The sequence below is a fragment of the Takifugu flavidus genome, chromosome 11 (genome assembly GCF_003711565.1).
Source record: "Takifugu flavidus isolate HTHZ2018 chromosome 11, ASM371156v2, whole genome shotgun sequence".
Lineage (NCBI taxonomy): Eukaryota > Metazoa > Chordata > Actinopteri > Tetraodontiformes > Tetraodontidae > Takifugu > Takifugu flavidus.
In genome coordinates, this window is record NC_079530.1 from 1,231,374 (window position 1) to 1,250,138 (window position 18,765).

An 18,765-nucleotide genomic window follows, 5' to 3' on the forward strand; every position below is an offset into this window, starting at 1 on the left:
TGCTTTGAAGATTTGTCTGCAGAAGAAAGTGCCGGCGTGATCCATCTTTCCTCTCTTCCTTGACCAGAACTGGAGAGTCCAGCTGTAGCCGGATGACCTGGCTGTCCGATAACCTGGAGTCAGGAGTCTGGAAGGAACCAAACCCGGGAAAGGGGCCGAGCGCTGCCTAAAATGGTGCTAATTGTGACTGAGTGCGAGCTGGAGCTGCGCTGCTGATCGCCGAGCATCAGTGAGGAGCACCTTGCCCTGCTCGTCTGACGGCAGACGGCTCCTCCCCGCCGCCTCCGCTCCGCCACCACAAGAAAAAGCAGCACCAGTTCTTGACGGAGACGAGCTGGACTCGACTCATCCGGAGCCGTCCCTCTGACGCCCCCCCCCCCCCCCCCCACCCGCGCACTCGCACTCGCACTCGCACACCCAACCTGCCGTCAGTTTCTCCAGTGATGAGAGTGGCCCAGACGAGGCGCGGACGCCTTCTCGCTGTGCGGAGCGGCAGTGCGCAAAAGTGCGCTCCGTGGTTCGGCACCATCCTCTTCCTCCCGCTGCTGCGCTCCTGAGACCCACCGCGCCGAGATCCTCCCCGATCCCTTCGTACGAGGTAACCACATTTCCTCTCAAATTCCTCCGACTTTGCGTCCGTCTGTCCCCCGTTCAACGCGAGAGCGAGTCGCGCACGCGCGCGCACGCGGCGCCCGCGACAGAAGCCTGTTTAATAGGCGATTGTTATTTAAATTCGTGTATCTATAATTAAACTATTGTCAAAGCAGCAAAAGGGCAGGATGGGTGTCGTGAATCGTGCATCTCACGTGCAAATCCGCAGTGATCGAATATGGATCGAACTAATTAAACACTCCATAGAAATGAGCTTTGTAGCTTTTAAACCGGCGCTCTCAAACACCTCTTTGTGTTGCTGTGTGACACTTGGACTCAAACTTTTGCCTGTTTACAACAACCAGGAGCATCCAGCCGCTCAGAGCTGGGGTGGAACCAGCGGTACCTTCAGGTTCCTGGTGCTGGTCCTGGTACTTTCACGCGAGGAACCTGTCAGCTGGTGACACCACAGGATGCAGATTGCCCCACAGCTCGTGGAGTTTATCTTTAATTACGGGCATGTGGCTGTTGGCTTATACATGACCTGCTGCCTCCAGCTGCGGGATTCCTCAGATCCGTCGCACTGGAATAAGTTCTGTGGTGAAATTCAAATGTGAGCGTTTCTGCTGGTTCTCACAATTAGGCTTCAGCGGGGGTGAAGAGTCCTCATTAGACCCAGAGATGCTGCTGCACTCGCTGCCTCTAATCAGCGCCCAGCAGGCTGGGAGCCAGGCGGCGCCTCGGCTCCAGCCTGTCCTCCGTCCCAGCCGCTTCCCAGTTCACCCAAATGTACTGAAAGAGGAAGTAAATAACGCTGACGTTGAAGAGGGAACGCAACAGAGCCGTTGCTCACCGCACGTTGGGGGGGGGGGGATTGGAAAACAAAAGCCCAAATGGTTGTTAAAATAGAGAGGCCCTTATTTTCATACCCCACTAATCAACATGAATGTGGCGACTGTTTGTCTGCAGTTAAATTGGGGGGTGGAGGAGGAGGAGGGGGTGGGGGTGGGGGTGGAGTGGGGTGGTGGTGGTGGGGGGGGGGGTTGATCTTTCCTCTCACTGGCAGAATGATGCGAGCAACGGTGAAGTGAGATGACGGCAGCGGGATTTTCCTGACAGTAAAAGTTGTTATGAGCCGGGTCGTAAAGACGATGGCGGCCCGGGGAGGTGTTATGATTTCTAAACCCCCACAGAGACGTGAAGGTGTCTCGCTGACGTGTGACCGGACAGACAGGCGGGCTCGCCGGAGGTGACGTCACGGTGTCAGGACGTGTGTCAGGACGTGTGTCAGGACATGGATCAGGACGTGTGTGAGGACGTGTGTCAGGACGTGTGTCGGGACGTGGGTCAGGACGTGTGTCAGGACGCGTGTTAGGACGCGTGTTAGGACGCGTGTTAGGACGTGTGTCGGGACGTGTCGGGCGTGGGTGAGGACGTGGGTTAGGACGTATGTGAGGAGGTTTGTCAGGACGTGTGTGAGGAGGTGGGTCAGGACGTGTGTGAGGACGTGTGTGAGGACGTGTGTCGGGACGTGTGTGAGGACGTGTGTCGGGACGTGGGTCAGGACGTGTGTCAGGACGTGGGTCAGGATGTGTGTCAGGACGTGGGTCAGGATGTGTGCCAGGACGCGTGTTAGGACGCGTGTTAGGACGTGGGTCGGGACGTGTGTCAGGACGTGGGTCAGAACATGGGTCAGGGCGTGTGTGAGGACGTGTTTCAGGACGTGTGTGAGGACGTGTGTGAGGACGTGTGTCGGGACGCGTGTCAGGACGTGGGTCGGGACGTGGGTCGGGACGTGTGTCAGGACGTGTTTCAGGACGTGTGTGAGGACGTGTGTGAGGACGTGTGTCGGGACGTGGCTCAGGACCTGGGTCAGGACATGGGTCAGGACCTGGGTCAGGACGTGTGTCGGGACGTGGGTCGGGACGTGGCTCAGGACGTGGGTCAGGACCTGGGTCAGGACGTGTGTCAGGACCTGGGCCAGGACCTGGGTCAGGACGTGGCTCAGGACCTGGGTCAGGACGTGGACCGCCACAGGGCTGGTTCAGCCCCGTCTGCCTTTAATCTTATCGCTTTGACGCTTCCGCTGCTGAATAAAGGAACGAAAAGTGAAAGAACATTTGTTCAAACTTTCCTGGTTCCAAACGTTTGCCCTCTTTCATGTGCCGGGGGGCAACGGGGCAGATTAGAGGGCATTTCCCAGACTCTGGGAGGCTCTGATGCCTCTGATGCTGCCGTCAAGGCTGCAGACAATCAGGCATCATCATCATCATCATCATCATCGTCATCGTCGTCGTCATCATCATCATCGTCGTCATCATCATCATCATCATCATCATCGTCGTCGTCGTCGTCGTCGTCATCATCGTCATCACCATTATCACCATTATCACCATCATCAACGTCTTCTTCATCTTCATCAATACTGAAGTTGTAGCAACCACATAATCAGCATCAAAACTATTATTAATACATCCATCCATCCATCCATCCATCCATCCATCCATCCATCCATCCATCCATCCATTCATCCATCCATCATCCATCCATCCATCCATCATTCATCCATCCATCCATCCATCAATCATCCATCCATCAATTATCCATCCATCCATCCATCCATCCATCCATCCATCATTCATCCATCCATCCATCAATCATCCATCCATCCATCCATCAATCATCCATCCATCTGTCCATTGATCATCCATCCATCACCATCATCCATCCATCCATCCATCCATCCATCAGCCATCCATCCATCCATCCATCAATCATCCGTCATCCATCCATCATCCATTAATCCATCACACACACACACACACACACACACACACACACACACACACACACACGGATGTTTCGATCATGATAGTAGAAAAAGAACATTTAAGTGGCAGGAAATGGGGGAAAAGTATAATAACCTCAAAAGTTTGACCAGAAAAGTGACTTATCAGTAACAATCAGTTCTAGTGGCACCACTTTATTGGGTTTATTGTAATATGAATATAACTTAATGTTCATTTCCTCGGTCACGGCTAACGTTTAGCATCATTTTACAAACGTTTTCCAAGCTGATTTAGCTTTTCGTAAACTACGAAACAGAACCCAATCAGGCTATATTCTAATGAAATGTACCTCCTCTCACCAAAGGACAGTGTCACCCCTGCCACGTCCTCCTGTTGCCATAGTGATTGATAAGCAGCGACGGTGTCATCCGGCGTTGGCGACCGACGTTGGTTTTGTTCGTCTCGGAGAGGCTGGATGCCGTCTGACCCGGCTGCCCCTGGCTTTCTGCTGCCTTTGTGCTTTTGGGGCTGTTTACCCTGCCGGGACGAAGCTGCCGCGACGCTCCGATCACTCGCCCAACATTGTGATGCTAATGTCAAAGCGAGGCTAATTTGTGTGTGTGTGGAGTTGGCTGGATCTCTCGTCTGCCTCCCCTGTGGACTGATTACTGATCAGACCAGCGTTTCACATCAGCCTTGTGGGGGGAAATTAGAGGATTAGCAACAACTTCTTGCTCGCTCCCCCGTGTGTCTCCCAGGCAGCCGAGATCCCGCGGATGCCATTGTTGTTTTAAGTAGCTCGGCGAGCGAGCGTGAAGCTAACACACACTCCTGCGAAGTCTTCGGAGATGCGGAGCAAGAGATCACTCCGGAGCGTTCTTCTCCTTTTCCGGTGCTTTGGTGATGTGGGAGGGAGGGTTGGGGAGAAGGCTGCACCTTCCTCCCCCCAGTCCTCGCTTCATACATAATAGATAAGTGACTGTAATTTACAGTACAGCGGCATAACTAGGCTAATGCTCACATTTGCATATTTGTGCCAAATTCCATAATTCATGAGGGTGTGCAGCCACTTTGGTCCATCAGCCACATCTTGGGCGGAGGTTCAAGATCAACCGCGTCTTTAAAAATGGCGTCTTCGTCAAATACAGACAACGCTGGAGGTTCGTCTCTGCGTGTTTGAACAGTAATGATGGTAGTCAGTAGCGCCCCCCTGTGGCCAGTATCTCAGCTCTCGCTCGTGGCTTTTTGGGAGATTTTGTGAGATTCCTGCTAGTTTCAAGTCCATCCACAGGTGGAATAAAACACCTGTTTCCGGGCGGTTTTGCCTAAACTAACTGGGGAACGCCAGAGTTCTGTATTCTGGTTTACAGAGGGCCATTAAAGGGGGGGGGGGGTCATCTGATTGTGAGTCCTCCTGAGGGGGGGGGGGGGGGGGGGGGTCCCAGTGGAGCACTGGGAGCAGCAACTGGTGTCTTAAGCTTTGTCCTTCTTGCCTGGAAAACATGAACAATGCTGTCTTCAGGGGAGTGTCCCTTACCTTTGAGGGGTGGATGAATCCTGTCCTGAGGAGTCGTCTCTCCCCTGTTGGTCCACATGTGGCTCCTTGGTCTCACCAATGTGCAGGTCTGGACGTTCCTCTCTGCCCTGGACGGCATGAACAACATTGCTCTGTGTTGTCCTCGGGGTGGACCGTCTCTATCTGAGCGTGTTGCCAGGTTTCAAATGAACATCCAGGTTGTGTTTGTTCGAAAGCCTTCCGAGTTTTTCTGGTGGAGCTGCTGTGTTTGGTCTGACAATGCTGCTGTTTATTCTGCCGCCTCTGTTTCATCTCTCTGATTCGATGGGTCTTCTTGGTGGATTTAAGAGGGAACTTGATGTTAGGATCCATTTGATTTGGCCAGACACTTTAGATTTTCATTTGGGCCCAGGTTTGTAGGGAAAATAATGGTGGAGGAGACGTTTCAGTAGAACGATACTTCACAAGACGTGAATTCATGACATCAAAGCAGCCAAAGTTCTTCAGAACAGCAAAACTAGAGCAAGAAAATGAAGAAAATGAAGATAAAGAATCAAAAACTAGACACAAATGTGGTCAAAGGAAGGAAAATCAGACAGTAAAGAGGATAAATAGACTGGTTATAGTGGGACAGAGAGGATAGATGGACTGGTTATAGTGGGACAGAGAGGATAGATGGACTGGTATAGTGGGACAGAGAGAGTAAATGGACTGGTTATAGTGGGACAGAGAGGGTAAATGGACTGGTTATAGTGGGACAGAGAGGATAAATGAACTGGTTATAGTGGGACAGAGAGGGTGATGGACTGGTTATAGTGGGACAGAGAGGGTAAATGGACTGGTTATAGTGGGACAGAGAGAGTAAATGGACTGGTTATAGTGGGCCAGAGAGGATAAATGGACTGGTTATAGTGGGACAGAGAGGATAAATGGACTGGTTATAGTGGGACAGAGAGGGTAAATGGACTGGTTATACTGGGACAGAGAGGGTAAATGGACTGGTTATAGTGGGACAGAGAGGGTACATGGACTGGTTATAGTGGGACAGAGAGGGTAAATAGACGAGTCAGGTAGGACGTTCCCAGCACGTCTTTCTTCCCGTTCTGGGGACAGTCAGTCAGAGGGAGCATCTGTGGGGGATGATGTCCGTAACTGTGGGACAATGTCCAGCTTGTCCAGTGTGGCCCTGGTATTGGATTCCTTCCCCATTCCTCAGAGCGCTGCTAATGACATCTCAGCGGTGCTCACCAACAGGCGGGGGAGGAGCCCGCCGTCTCCTGGGGGACAGGGACAGGGACAGGGCTGCACCCGCTGCCCAATGAGACGCTTCATCTTGGTTTGTGGACAGCAGGAACGTCCACGTCTTTTCCCCGTCTCCTCGGGGAATTCAGAAACTACAGATTGAACAGCTTTTCTTCTCATTGAGGTAAATCAGGTCTTCATCAGCTCAAGTTCTCAAATCTGACTGAAACTATTGATCCAGCCACGTTTATCCTGTCGGAAAACGATCGGATCGGCTCCACACAGGAAACAAGATGGCCAGGAAGTATAGGAAAACCAATCGGCATAGAAAAACAACAGAAATGAAGAAAAGCAACGGATCAGCTAATGAAAACAACAAATTAGCCCACGAGAGATGGTGCATGTTTGTTACATCCCATCATCAGAACAAACATCTCACGTTCCCACGTCAAGTAAAACGGCGTGAAAGTACTTTACACAGGTGCCGTAAATAAGAGTAAATAAGGGTCCCGATATTTGATTTCAGACCGACGTTTAAGACGCTGATGCCATTGAAGCCGATATTTAGCTCCGTAATTAGCCTGGAAGCTGTGCAGGCTTTGGTTTAACACCCATCACGGATGTAGGACCTCCATCCTTCAGGGGTCCAGGAACCGCTGGCACCGTCCAGGGTAAAAGGAAGACACGTAACCACGGTAATTATTAGTTATCAGCAGAGCTGATGAGCCGACCCAGGCTGGTCGCCCGTGAACCTCATTATGGACCTTGGCGTCCGTCGAAGGCTGTTGCTAAGTGTTTATCCGGCGGTCCAGGCGCCACATACGCTCCATTATGTAAAGTGTTGCCTTTAATGAGGTTTGTAGGAGGTCAGACAGTGAATATGTGATCAGACGGGTCACCTGTGTCAACCTGGCAAAGTGAGATTCATTCATTTTGGTCCTCGCCGCCTCGAGAGCGTGCGCTCGCCGCGCCGCCTGCTCGCTCCGCCTGCTCGCTCCGCCTGCTCGCTCCGCCTGCTCGCTCCGCCGCGCGGCCTCGATGACGGCGTGAGGAGGCTGCCACGTGCGTCAGAGGCTGCAGAGCAGATTAGAGCCGGTTGGACGCCAGCGTCCGCGTATCACTTTCACTTTGTCCCTTCATGGTTGAGTACAGACGCTTGACCTTTGACCCCAGATCTCCTGGTTCCCAGCCGTCAGGAGACGTTGGGGGTGGAGTTTGGTTTTCTCCTGCTCTGGTTTGCTTGGATCCACCTTCAGGTGCTAGAAACAGATGCTAACCACCCGTCCTCAGCGGCGGTCGTCCCCCGCCCGTGTCAAATGTCCCGTTGGGCTGATTTACGTCCTGGTTCTGTTGCTTCCCGTGTTTACCAGCATTTATCGGCTCTAAGGATGATGGTTGAACCATGTTTGTCTTTGCAATCTGGACGTGCGGCACGTCCAGGAGGACAGGAGACACCGGCGAGGGCTGTGGTGGAGCGCCCCGAGGGCGGCGCGTGCTGCTCCGCTCTGTCGGGGATCTACTTTTTCCACTGTCGCATTCATCAGCTCCTGAGCAACAGATGCTGTTGCCCCGGCCTGTGGTTAAATGCAAAGAGCTCGATAAATTACTGGGCAAATTAAACCATCACATCCCCGGTTGCAGTTAAATTTGGAGAAATGACTCGTTTAATGTCTAATTACTTCCTAATACGACCATCTAAACAATGATGCCGCCGCTGGCTGAGATAAGGGTGGCAATAGCTTGTCAGGGTCGGGATGAAGTTTTATTAAAATGCGCTCTCGGAGAACGTGGAAGAAGGCATCTGTTTGGATTCATTATGCGACGGCTCTCTGCTCGGCAGATTTGTCTTCATTACCCACACCAGCAACCGGCAGATAACACTGTCTCATTTGCTTCCCGAGCCTCAATTTTCCCCCGAACGATAATGCGGCTTCGCCGTTGTGCGACGACAGGCGGCCATTTTCAGCGTGTGCGCAATATTACAAAGGTTAATCATCAATTTAAAGCTAATCGTCCTTAAATACCAATAGAAGCTGGCTGTGTGCTGGAGGCAGATACAATCAGACAAACCTGCAGCCAGGGAGGAGCTCAGGCTCCTGCCCCCTGCTGAGGGCAGAATCAGAACCTGGAGGGGAAGAGACAACGGACCGGCGTTCCCTTTGAACTGCTGGGACAGATCGGAATGACCGGAGCAGAACCTTTGTCCTCCCCAGCTTCCGTACTGCTCATCGCTCCACATGCAGGCTGGAAAAGACCGATTTCATCTCTTACATTTTATCTGCATGAATGGGAAGAGGACAATGTCCTCGTCCTCATTACATCTGCTCCAGTGAAACCTGTCGGACTGGTAATATATGATCCACTTCCTCCCGTTACTTTAAAAGTGCTGATTCATAAAAACTGAAGAGCAAAACTGCAGGAGACAGATGAAGTGGGACAGAGAGGGTAAATGGACTGGTTATAGTGGGACAGAGAGGGTAAATGGACTGGTTATAGTGGGACAGGGAGGATAGATGGACTGGTTATAGTGGGACAGAGAGGGTAAATGGACTGGTTATAGTGGGACAGAGAGGATAGATGGACTGGTTATAGTGGGACAGAGAGGGTAAATGGACTGGTTATAGTGGGACAGAGGGTAAATGGACTGGTTATAGTGGGACAGAGAGGGTAAATAGACTGGTTATAGTGGGACAGGGAGGATAGATGGACTGGTTATAGTGGGACAGAGAGGGTAAATGGACTGGTTATAGTGGGACAGAGAGGGTAAATAGACTGGTTATAGTGGGACAGGGAGGATAGATGGACTGGTTATAGTGGGACAGAGAGGGTAAATGGACTGGTTATAGTGGGACAGAGAGGGTAAATAGACTGGTTATAGTGGGACAGGGAGGATAGATGGACTGGTTATAGTGGGACAGAGAGGATAAATGGACTCCGTCTCTCTGTCTCTCTGCCTCTGTCTCTCTGTCTCCGTCTCTCTGTCTCTGTCTCTGTCTCCGTCTCTCTGTCTCCGTCTCTCTGTCTCTGTCTCCGTCTCTCTGTCTCTGTCTCTCTGTCTCCGTCTCTCTGTCTCCGTCTCTCTGTCTCCGTCTCTGTCTCCGTCTCTCTGTCTCCGTCTCCATGTCTCTGTCTCTCTGTCTCTCTGTCTCCATCTCTCTGTCTCCGTCTCTCTGTCTCCGTCTCTGTCTCCGTCTCTCTGTCTCCGTCTCTGTCTCCATGTCTCCGTCTCTGTCTCTCTGTCTCCGTCTCTCTGTCTCCGTCTCTCTGTCTCCGTCTCTCTGTCTCCATCTCTGTCTCTCTGTCTCCGTCTCTCTGTCTCCGTCTCTCTGTCTCCGTCTCTGTCTCTCTGTCTCCGTCTCTCTCTCTGTCTCCGTCTCTCTGTCTCTGTCTCTGTCTCTGTCTCTGTCTCCGTCTCTCTGTCTCTGTCTCTGTCTCTGTCTCCGTCTCTCTGTCTCCGTCTCTCTGTCTCCATCTCTCTGTCTCCGTCTCTGTCTCTCCGTCTCTGTCTCTCTGTCTCTCGTCTCCGTCTCTCTGTCTCCGTCTCTCTGTCTCTGTCTCCTCTCTCTCTCTGTCTCTGTCTCTCTGTCTCTCTGTCTCCGTCTCTCTGTCTCTCCGTCTCTCTGTCTCCGTCTCTGTCTCCGTCTCTCTGTCTCCGTCTCCATGTCTCTGTCTCTCCGTCTCTCTGTCTCTCTCTGTCTCCGTCTCTCTGTCTCCGTCTCTCTGTCTCCGTCTCTGTCTCCGTCTCTCTGTCTCCGTCTCTGTCTCCATGTCTCCGTCTCTGTCTCTCTGTCTCCGTCTCTCTGTCTCCGTCTCTGTCTCCGTCTCTGTCTCTCTGTCTCCGTCTCTCTCTCTCTCCGTCTCTCTGTCTCCGTCTCTCTGTCTCTCTCTGTCTCTGTCTCTCTGTCTCCGTCTCTCTGTCTCCGTCCTCTGTCTCGTCTCTCTCTGTCTCCGTCTCCTTTCATCAGGCCTGTAACTTTTGGTCCAGCAACGTCTCTGATTAAGAATTCATGTCCTCCTAATCCAGCGGTAAAATGTCCCCGGCTGCTGAACGTGGGCCAGTAAAGACGCTGCTGGGTCTGCAGCCTCCTCCGTCCTTATCTCCCATAAACACTTCGCTGGGTTTTACTGGGACAGAGCGGCGCGTCAAAGGGGGGAAGTGGGACTGATGACTTATTCATGAGGAACGTCTCAACAAACCCAGAGACGTCTTTATGACCTCGCTCTGGTCTTTAGCCGCCTCCTTTCAGCAAACTTTTCCCAAAACGGAACCTCAACGGGAGCTTCCTGCTCTTTAGCGTTAGCAGCATTAGCTTACGGGTTGCTGTGCTGTATCACCCCCGCCTGACTGGGTCACACGGGCGTCATCGAGGACCTGCTCAGGGGCTTGAACCTGCCTGGCATTAAATCCCATCTGAGCCACGTGCTTGTGGCCCGTGCACGCACTTGTGCACGCTCCAGCGGTCTGAAGGGATGGCGCCCACCGTGTCCTGCAGGCTTCACGCGGGCGGTGGGGGACAGGACGGTGGTTTTTAGCCTGTTAGTGGTGCCATGTTTACTGTTTTCTCATCATCGCTACGGCAACTGTTAGCGCGGTCAGAATGGCGGCGGCTGTGATGTTCGCTGACATCATTTCATTTCTCTCCGTTGACGTGGCAGCCGGTCGCACTGTCATGGTAACGCAATGTCTACACTTCCTTTTACGACCTTGAGATGAGACTGTTTCGGGGGGGTGTTGGCAGCAGCTCGCACGACGCTAACAGGGTCGGAGACGGCTGTGAAATCCAAAGGCCACTGATAGCATTTATATACCTTAAAGTCCATATTTGTCTCCTCGGCAAGCTAAAAAACGTGTTCTGAAGCCTGGAACTGGACCAGTTCAAACCGCCCGGGCAGACCGTGCGCAGCGGCGGACGGGCAGAGCGCGCGCCTTCGTTCCTCAAAATGGTGAATTTAGAGAACGTTCTGAAGCAAAAAAACCCTCTGTGTGAAGCCTTGGGTTCTATTTTTAGGGAGTAAAATGGTGATGAAATGATCTGAGGAGGTGTGGAGCGCCGCTTCCTTCACGGGTCATTTTAGGACCCAGTTCAAGGTCACCCTAATTAGCGCCGCCCCGCTAACGCCCCGCTAACGCCTCGCTAACGCCCCGCTAACGCCTCGCTAACGCCCCGCTAACGCTTCACAAGAAATTGCCCGAGTTAGCGAGCACTTCATTTATTTTTTAATGAGTGAAACGGCAAAATTATCGGATTATTACGGAGCGGGAAAACAGTCACTGTGATATTTCAACCCATTTGTTCTCCTCCAGCAGGTGAAACACAAGTTTACACTAATTGAGTTGCTTTCCCATGGCCAGACGCACCTCTGCAACATGGCTGGTTGTCATAGCAACCTGTGACACGCTCACACTTCCGACAGAAAATAGTAAGATAGTAAGAAACTTTCTCCGAAGTTGACTCAATTAGCGTATTACATATGAAACAGGTGCATCACCTGTGGAGGGGGCGAATTGAACCCTCCATAGGTGCGTCACGGGTGAATAGAACCCTCCACAGGTGCGTCACGGGCGAATTGAACCCTCCACAGGTGCGTCACGGGCGAATTGAACCCTCCACGGGCGAATTGAACCCTCCACAGGTGCGTCACGGGCGAATTGAACCCTCCACAGGTGCGTCACGGGCGAATAGAACCCTCCACAGGTGCGACACGGGCGAATAGAACCCTCCACAGGTGCGTCACGGGTTAATAGAACCCTCCACAGGTGCGTCACGGGCGAATAGAACCCTCCACAGGTGCGTCACGGGCGAATAGAACCCTCCACAGGTGCGACACGGTGAATAGAACCCTCCACAGGTGCGACACGGGTGAATAGAACCCTCCACAGGTGCGACACGGGCGAATAGAACCCTCCACAGGTGCGTCACGGGCGAATCGAGCCACGTTTTTGGTTCCTTTCCCATCTGTAAAATCAGCTGATGCTGCGTCGCATCAGCTGACTGCGTGCCGCTAACGTGGTGACGCAGAGCCGCTAACGTGGTGACGCAGAGCCGCTAACGTGGTGACGCAGAGCCGCTAATGACCCAGCCGGCGCCGCGGCGCTTTGACCTCTGCTGCGAGCGAACACGGGCGTAGCGGAGCGCGATATCAGCAGCACGTTAGCGGCAGCGATGGATACTTGGCCGCCACCGGAGCTTCGGCTCAGTGGTGACGAGCACATATTTGGAATGGCGGGAAAATGCTGGCTCCGGCGCTCCGCGGCTGTGCCAGCGCGTGAAGCCTTTTCCAAGGCGTCCCACGTGCACCAGATGTCCCGTCTATAAATCAATACTGAACTGACCCCCAGAAGCCCCCGGCGTGCTGATGTTGCTAATACGTAGCATGTGCTTTGCCAGGGGCGACTCCACGCGCACTGTTCACTACCGCAGATGCAACTAGAATTACAGTCGACGCCGCTGTGCAGTTTATTAGCTTTAAAGTCCCAAAACCCAGAAAACTCTGCCCCCCCCCCCCTTCCCATTAAACTATTCATTAGGAAATCCTCATCAAAGATTCAGCGTCTCCTCGCAGCTCATTACAACACGCTGCTCTTTATTTGATGAAGCCATTCATCTATAATGTAACGTTCAGGACACCTCTGAGGCCGCCGACCTGCCGTTGTGACGCGTTTACAGGCCCAAAACGAGCGTAAAGCCGGGCGATTCGCTTTGATTGCGTCCCCGGAATCTCGATGGCGTAACCGGAGAGGGATCAGGCTCATTGTGGGAATTTGTAAAGAGCCTGATTAGACAATAGAGAATTAAGTTTCATCGCTAACGACTGCGGCGCCGTTAGCTCGGTCGAGGATGAATGAGGACCGTCACTGATGTGGCCCAGCACTTCCTGGGCCGGCCTCGGGCCCGGCTCGGTCGGTACACGTACTGCGGCACAGATGGCGGTGGGCTGACGCACCGCTAATTGGATGGAACTCCGCCGCACAGAGCGAGCCAGAAAAATCACAATACAGTTAAAGACCGCCTCAGAGCTAGCGTTAGCGCTAACGCTGTGATTAGTGCCAGGAGACGCGGGCGTTTGAGTGGACAGAACCCTCATCTGGAAGCCCGTAATGAATCCCTGGGCCTCGTGTGGGGGTGGAGGAGGTCGTTGTCTTACAGGCGCGCTCCTGAAATAGCCAAATATCGCCTCTGCAGTGCGGCTCCGTCACCAACGGGGAAAGATGCCGAATCAGACCCCGGCATCGTCTCACAAACCCGGATTTTGTGTGAGATGAAGCAGCCGTTGCATCGTGTTCATTCTCTTTAAAACCCGAATATCCAAAAAGGTCCATTCTGAACTTAATTTATTCAAATGGATTCAACTTTGAACTATGGATGCGGTGCTGCTAATCCTTTAATCCTGACGGGTGCCACAGCAAAGGCGAGCTAGGTGTAGCGCTCCTCTTGTTAGCGTCGTGTCACATTTGATTTGGGGGCCTAAAATAGCTGCTGGCCTGCTTTAAGAAAGCGGGAAGACTGTGTTCCAGAAACCGGTTGGAAACTTTTTTTCCCAGCAGGTGGACCCAGAGGAGCGTCTGATGGTTGGTGCAGGGTCAGGTGCTTCACGTCTGCGCAGCTTCTGTCACCTTTATTTATCAGGGTGATTAAAACGCACCCTTTCTTCTCGTTATGATGATTATTTCAACCCTTTTAATCCCAGGGGCACCTTGATTGGAGCCAATCGTTGCTGAAGCCGTTCACGTGTTGCTACTCCCAGTGCAGCAGGGTCCCTTACTGGGACCACTCCAGGTTCAGGTCCTCCAGGTTCTGTGGCTGAGTGAAGCAGGACTGATCAGCATCGAGCGCTCAGGAAAGCAAAAGCATCCACTGGAACGTGGAACAGCGGGAAGCACCTGACACAGCACGTGAGGGCCCCCCAGGGCCGCTGCAGCCCCCCCGGGGCCAGTTCACAGGCCCAGGTCCACAGTGGGGCCACAGAGGGCGGCCAGATGCTGAGCTTTGTGTTGGGGCCTTTTTACGGTCTTTTAGCGTCTCGCTCCATCCCCGGTTAGCGTCTCGCTCCATCCCCGGTTAGCGCCTCGCTCCATCCCCGGTCAGCGTCTCGCTCCATCCCCGGTTAGCGTCTCGCTCCATCACCCGTTAGTGTCTTGCTCCATCCCCGGTCAGCGTCTCGCTCCATCCCCGGTTAGCGTCTCGCTCCATCACCCGTTAGCGTCTTGCTCCATCACCCGTTAGCGTCTCGCTCCATCCCCGGTTAGCATCTCGCTCCATCACCCGTTAGCATCTTGCTCCATCCCCGGTTAGCGTCTGGCTCCATCCCTGGTTAGCGTCTCGCTCCATCCCCGGTTAGCATCTCGCTCCATCCCCGGTTAGCGTCTCGCTCCATCCCCGTTAGCGTCTCGCTCCATCCCCGGTTAGCGTCTCGCTCCATCCCCGGTTAGCGTCTCGCTCCATCACCCCAGTTAGCATCTTGCTCCATCCCCGGTTAGCGTCTCGCTCCATCCCCGGATTCACCTTTCCCACGCGGTAAAATCCCTTCAGTCATTCCGTTTACACACATTTTCCGCTGCTTTATTCTCTTCTTATAACTGCGGATGGGAAATGACACCAAATTCTACGAGCCTGCTTCAGTGTCTTCACCGTAATAGATCAGTTGGACGCTCAAACCCAAATCTGAAACCCTCAAAGAACAAACATGGATAAAAATAAAAGCTTAGTGAAGGGAAAAGGAAGAGAAGTGGAGACTTTGCATCCATAAACCTGGAGATGATTACAGTCATTGTGTGTGTTATTGTGTGTGTGTGTGTGTGTGTGTGTGTGTGTGTGTGTGTGTGTGTGTGTGTGTGAGGCCGTGGTCCCAGGGCGAGGCCCGCCTGTGTGTGGGTCACCTGTAGAACCATTGCACCGCTCCATGTTCAGGCTCCACCGGGGTGAAAAGGTCCTTTTCCTAATTGGTGGAATTAATGAAAAGGTTGAGACCTCCAGTTTTCCCACCATTCCGGGCAGCGGTATCAAAAGTCTGCTTTAATACCTTAATTCCGCCTCCTGGTGCTGGCGGGATTTCATTCCCATATTGATCCTTCCTGGCATGTAAAGGAAATCAAAGTCACCCTGAAAGAGCGCACTCACGGCCTCCTGCAGTAAATCGGACTTTACGAGGCTCCAAACACAACTTGTTCCGTGGGCTGAGCGGGGGGGGCGTGTCCGGTGTATCGATCCTGCGGCGCGGCCTCGTCTCCTGGCCTTCAGCGAGCGCTTGATGGTCTCACACACGTCTTCTGACGTCCTCTAACGTCTTCTAACGTCTTCTAACGTCTTCCTTCCTCCCTGCAGATGTGCGGCGGACCGACGGTGATACCTCCTCCTCCTCCTCCTCCTCCCGGAAAAGGCTCCTCTCTCTGCTCTTGTTGGTACTGAGCTCGGAACGAGGCTCCTCTCACGCCGCTAAACCGCTCGTTTCCCGGCGAATCGCCGCCGCCCCCCCCCGCCGCCATGACCCGCCTGCTGGCCTCGGCTTTTCTTCTGGTTCTCCAGACCTACGCTGCCCCTCCCGAGCTGCCCCCCACCCATTTTGACGCCAGTGTCTCCGGAGGTGTCTCCACATCGCCGCCCCCGGGAACCAGTAAAAGAGCGCCGCACGGTATCATCATCGGGGTCCGGAAGGGCGGCACGCGAGCGCTCCTGGAGATGTTGGACATCCACCCCGAGGTTGCCGCGGCGGCCACCGAGGTGCACTTTTTCGACTGGGACGAGAACTACGCCAAGGGCTTGGAGTGGTACCGAGAGCTCATGCCGTACTCTTACCCACACCAGATCACGGTGGAGAAGACCCCCGGTTACTTCACCTCGGCGCTGGCCCCGGGACGCATCCACGCCATGAACTCCTCCATTAAGCTCCTTCTGATCCTGCGAGACCCGACCGAGCGGGTCATCTCCGACTACACCCAGGTCTACTTCAACCGCCTGGAGAACCACAAGCCGGTGCAAGCCATCGAGAACTTGCTGGTGCGCAACGGGGCGCTGAACGTCCGCTACAAGGCCATCCAGAGGAGCCTGTACGACGTCCACATGCGCAACTGGTTGCTCCACTTTCCCCTGGAGCAGCTGCACATCGTGGACGGGGACGCGCTCATCCGCAACCCTTTGCCGGAGCTTCAGAAGGTGGAGCGCTTCCTCAACCTTCCCCCCAGGATAGCCTCCTCCAACTTCTACTTCAACCACACCAAGGGGTTCTACTGCATTCGCAGCGACGGCCGGGAGCGCTGCCTGCACGAGTCCAAGGGACGTCCCCACCCGGCGGTCAACGTCACGGTTCTGCAGCAGCTCCGGTCCTACCTGCAGGAACACAACAGAACCTTCTTCAGGATGGTGAAGCGCACTTTTGACTGGCAGTGAGCGACCCCGCGACGTCCGATAGGGACGGTTAAAAAGGGGGTATCCAGAACTTGATAGGACTGACATTTGATGGCCCCTTTGGGTCGCCCGCCGGCGGCCGCGGTCGCCTTCTCTGGTTTCGCCGGAGCGACTCCCCATTCACACTACAGCTCCGAGCAAAATCAAAATCAGAAACTGTAACTGGAGGCGTGAGATGAACTGGAAGACACCCCCCCCGAGCTCAATAAGTCCTTCTGTTTAAGTATTTACGTGATCGGATTGCAGCAGAATCGAGTCCCCCCCCCTTCCTCGTTTGATATTCTTGTTCTTGATAATAAATTGTTCTGCTTTAAATTGGACCAAAAAAGCACCGCGTTTTTGTGTTTGCCTCTGAGCCCCCCCCCCCAAACCCCCGTTGTTCAGGGAGACTACGAAGGTAGGCAGAGGGAAAAGAATCAGCCTTTGATTTGATGTGAGGGAATGTAAAATCCAGGGAAACCGGCACCCCGGAGCAGCACTTTGGTGGAACAGGAATCGCTAATAGCTTCGGACACTGGAGTTAGCCGTCGCCTTTAGCGAAGCCTCGCAGCCGCTGCTGCTCGCGTGTTAAATCGGCACATGAGCACCAGCGGTGGGAGGGAATCCAATAACCGCGTTGATTTAGCTCCGGCTACGTGGAGCGGTTTTCCCAGAATCGTACCGGCGCACAGTTTTCCCAGAAACGTTTTGTTGCCCTATAAACAACAGATAGACACGGGTTGTGTTTCCTTCATTGATTTGGCTTTCAACAGGCAGCCGATGCTAACGCTCCACTGGGACCCCAACGTCATGTGATCTCCTCCCTTCGTCTGCTGGAATAACCGGGGTAACTCTCCCTTGGCGAGTAGTTGCAGATGCAATATTGGATCCATATCCAGAGCGGATCCGGTGTATAGCTGTGGGCGGTACAGGAGCGCCCGGAATATTAATGCGGGTTCTTCAGCTCAGCGGATTTAAACGCTAACGAGAGTACAACAATAACGATTTGCACGTGGGCGACGAGGCTAATGCTAATGCTAAGTCCCACGTTTGTGGGGACTCAGGTGTCTGAAGTGGTCCGCATCATCCAGATCCATTCAGGACATATTTCAGTCTTGGGTAATTAGGGCTATGACACCATGGACTCCATTACCCATAATTCCAGGGGGGGGGGGTTCCAGTGGTTCCTCGCTTTTGTGGAAGTTCTTGTATTTTGTTCACATGATCTTAGTTTAATGACTCATTTTGAAACGAGGGTGTTTGATTATGACGGATATTTATAGATGAGCAAAATGTGGGTGAGTGGAGCAAAAAGGACATGATTTAATCACAACCTGGAAGCAGACGCGGAGCGTTCGGATCTTTATTAGGAGCCAGGATTTATCGCAGGCTCTTGTGTGATTCAGCAGGGAAACCTGCGCACGTGTTAGCAACGTGTTAGCTCTCGCTCCTCAACGAGCTCATGGAAATCCACATCAACCGATACCACATCCACCCCTCTGGCTATCTAACAGTTGAAAAAACCATCAATGGCATTCCCAAATGTTGGCAGTGTCGGAATCCGGAACACAGATTAGCTTACTGAAGCTAAGGCTACTTACTGTTCAATATTGTTTTAGCACACAGCAGTAATTAATGACAGCACTCTATGGTGAAACTGAGCCAATACAAAGTAACCAGTGTAAAACATTTACTGTCAAGTAGCAAAAACAAGAGTCGGCTTTAGCATCAGATGCTAATAAAATCACAACGTGATGTTAGCTGGGGTGAGAACAAATGTATGTATTTTTATACATCACAAAACTGTTCAAATATTATAGAACACTGACGGGTATTTGCTGATTCTCTCCTCATTGACTGTATCTACGAGGCTACTAGCTAGCATTTCAAAATAAACGAGTTTTATTACTTGCTTCACATTTACGGCACCTTTAAAAAAATGACAGGTGGTTACAAACTACAGTGTGACAACATATACACCATATACATAAAATGCTGCTGTAAAAACAGCCCGCGTTCTCTTGACCGGGAACCTTAGCAACGTTAGCATCCACGATGTCCAGAGGTGTGAAACCCAGTAATGACATTTATTCGCTGATGTCCAGGGTGACTTATTGCCTTATTGTCCTGGGGTTTCTTCAAATGATCAAAATTAATTTAATTTGGCTCTAACAAGTTTCTGTAGCTAATAGCTACGGCTGGATGAGCCACTTAGCATCGCATCTCTTTGGCAACCGCCAAGCTG

General features: G+C 52.8%; 1 protein-coding gene across 1 annotated transcript; it reads left to right on the plus strand.

Annotated features, from left to right (window-relative positions):
* The first annotated feature begins 357 nt into the window (after positions 1 to 357).
* Positions 358 to 18,280, plus strand: hs3st1l1 (heparan sulfate (glucosamine) 3-O-sulfotransferase 1-like1). Its single transcript, XM_057048121.1, has 2 exons — positions 358 to 598; positions 15,462 to 18,280. The coding sequence occupies exon 2, from the start codon at positions 15,621 to 15,623 to the stop codon at positions 16,521 to 16,523; it is 903 nt and encodes a 300-aa protein (XP_056904101.1). The 5' UTR covers positions 358 to 598; positions 15,462 to 15,620; the 3' UTR covers positions 16,524 to 18,280.
* Positions 18,281 to 18,765: the final 485 nt, after the last annotated feature.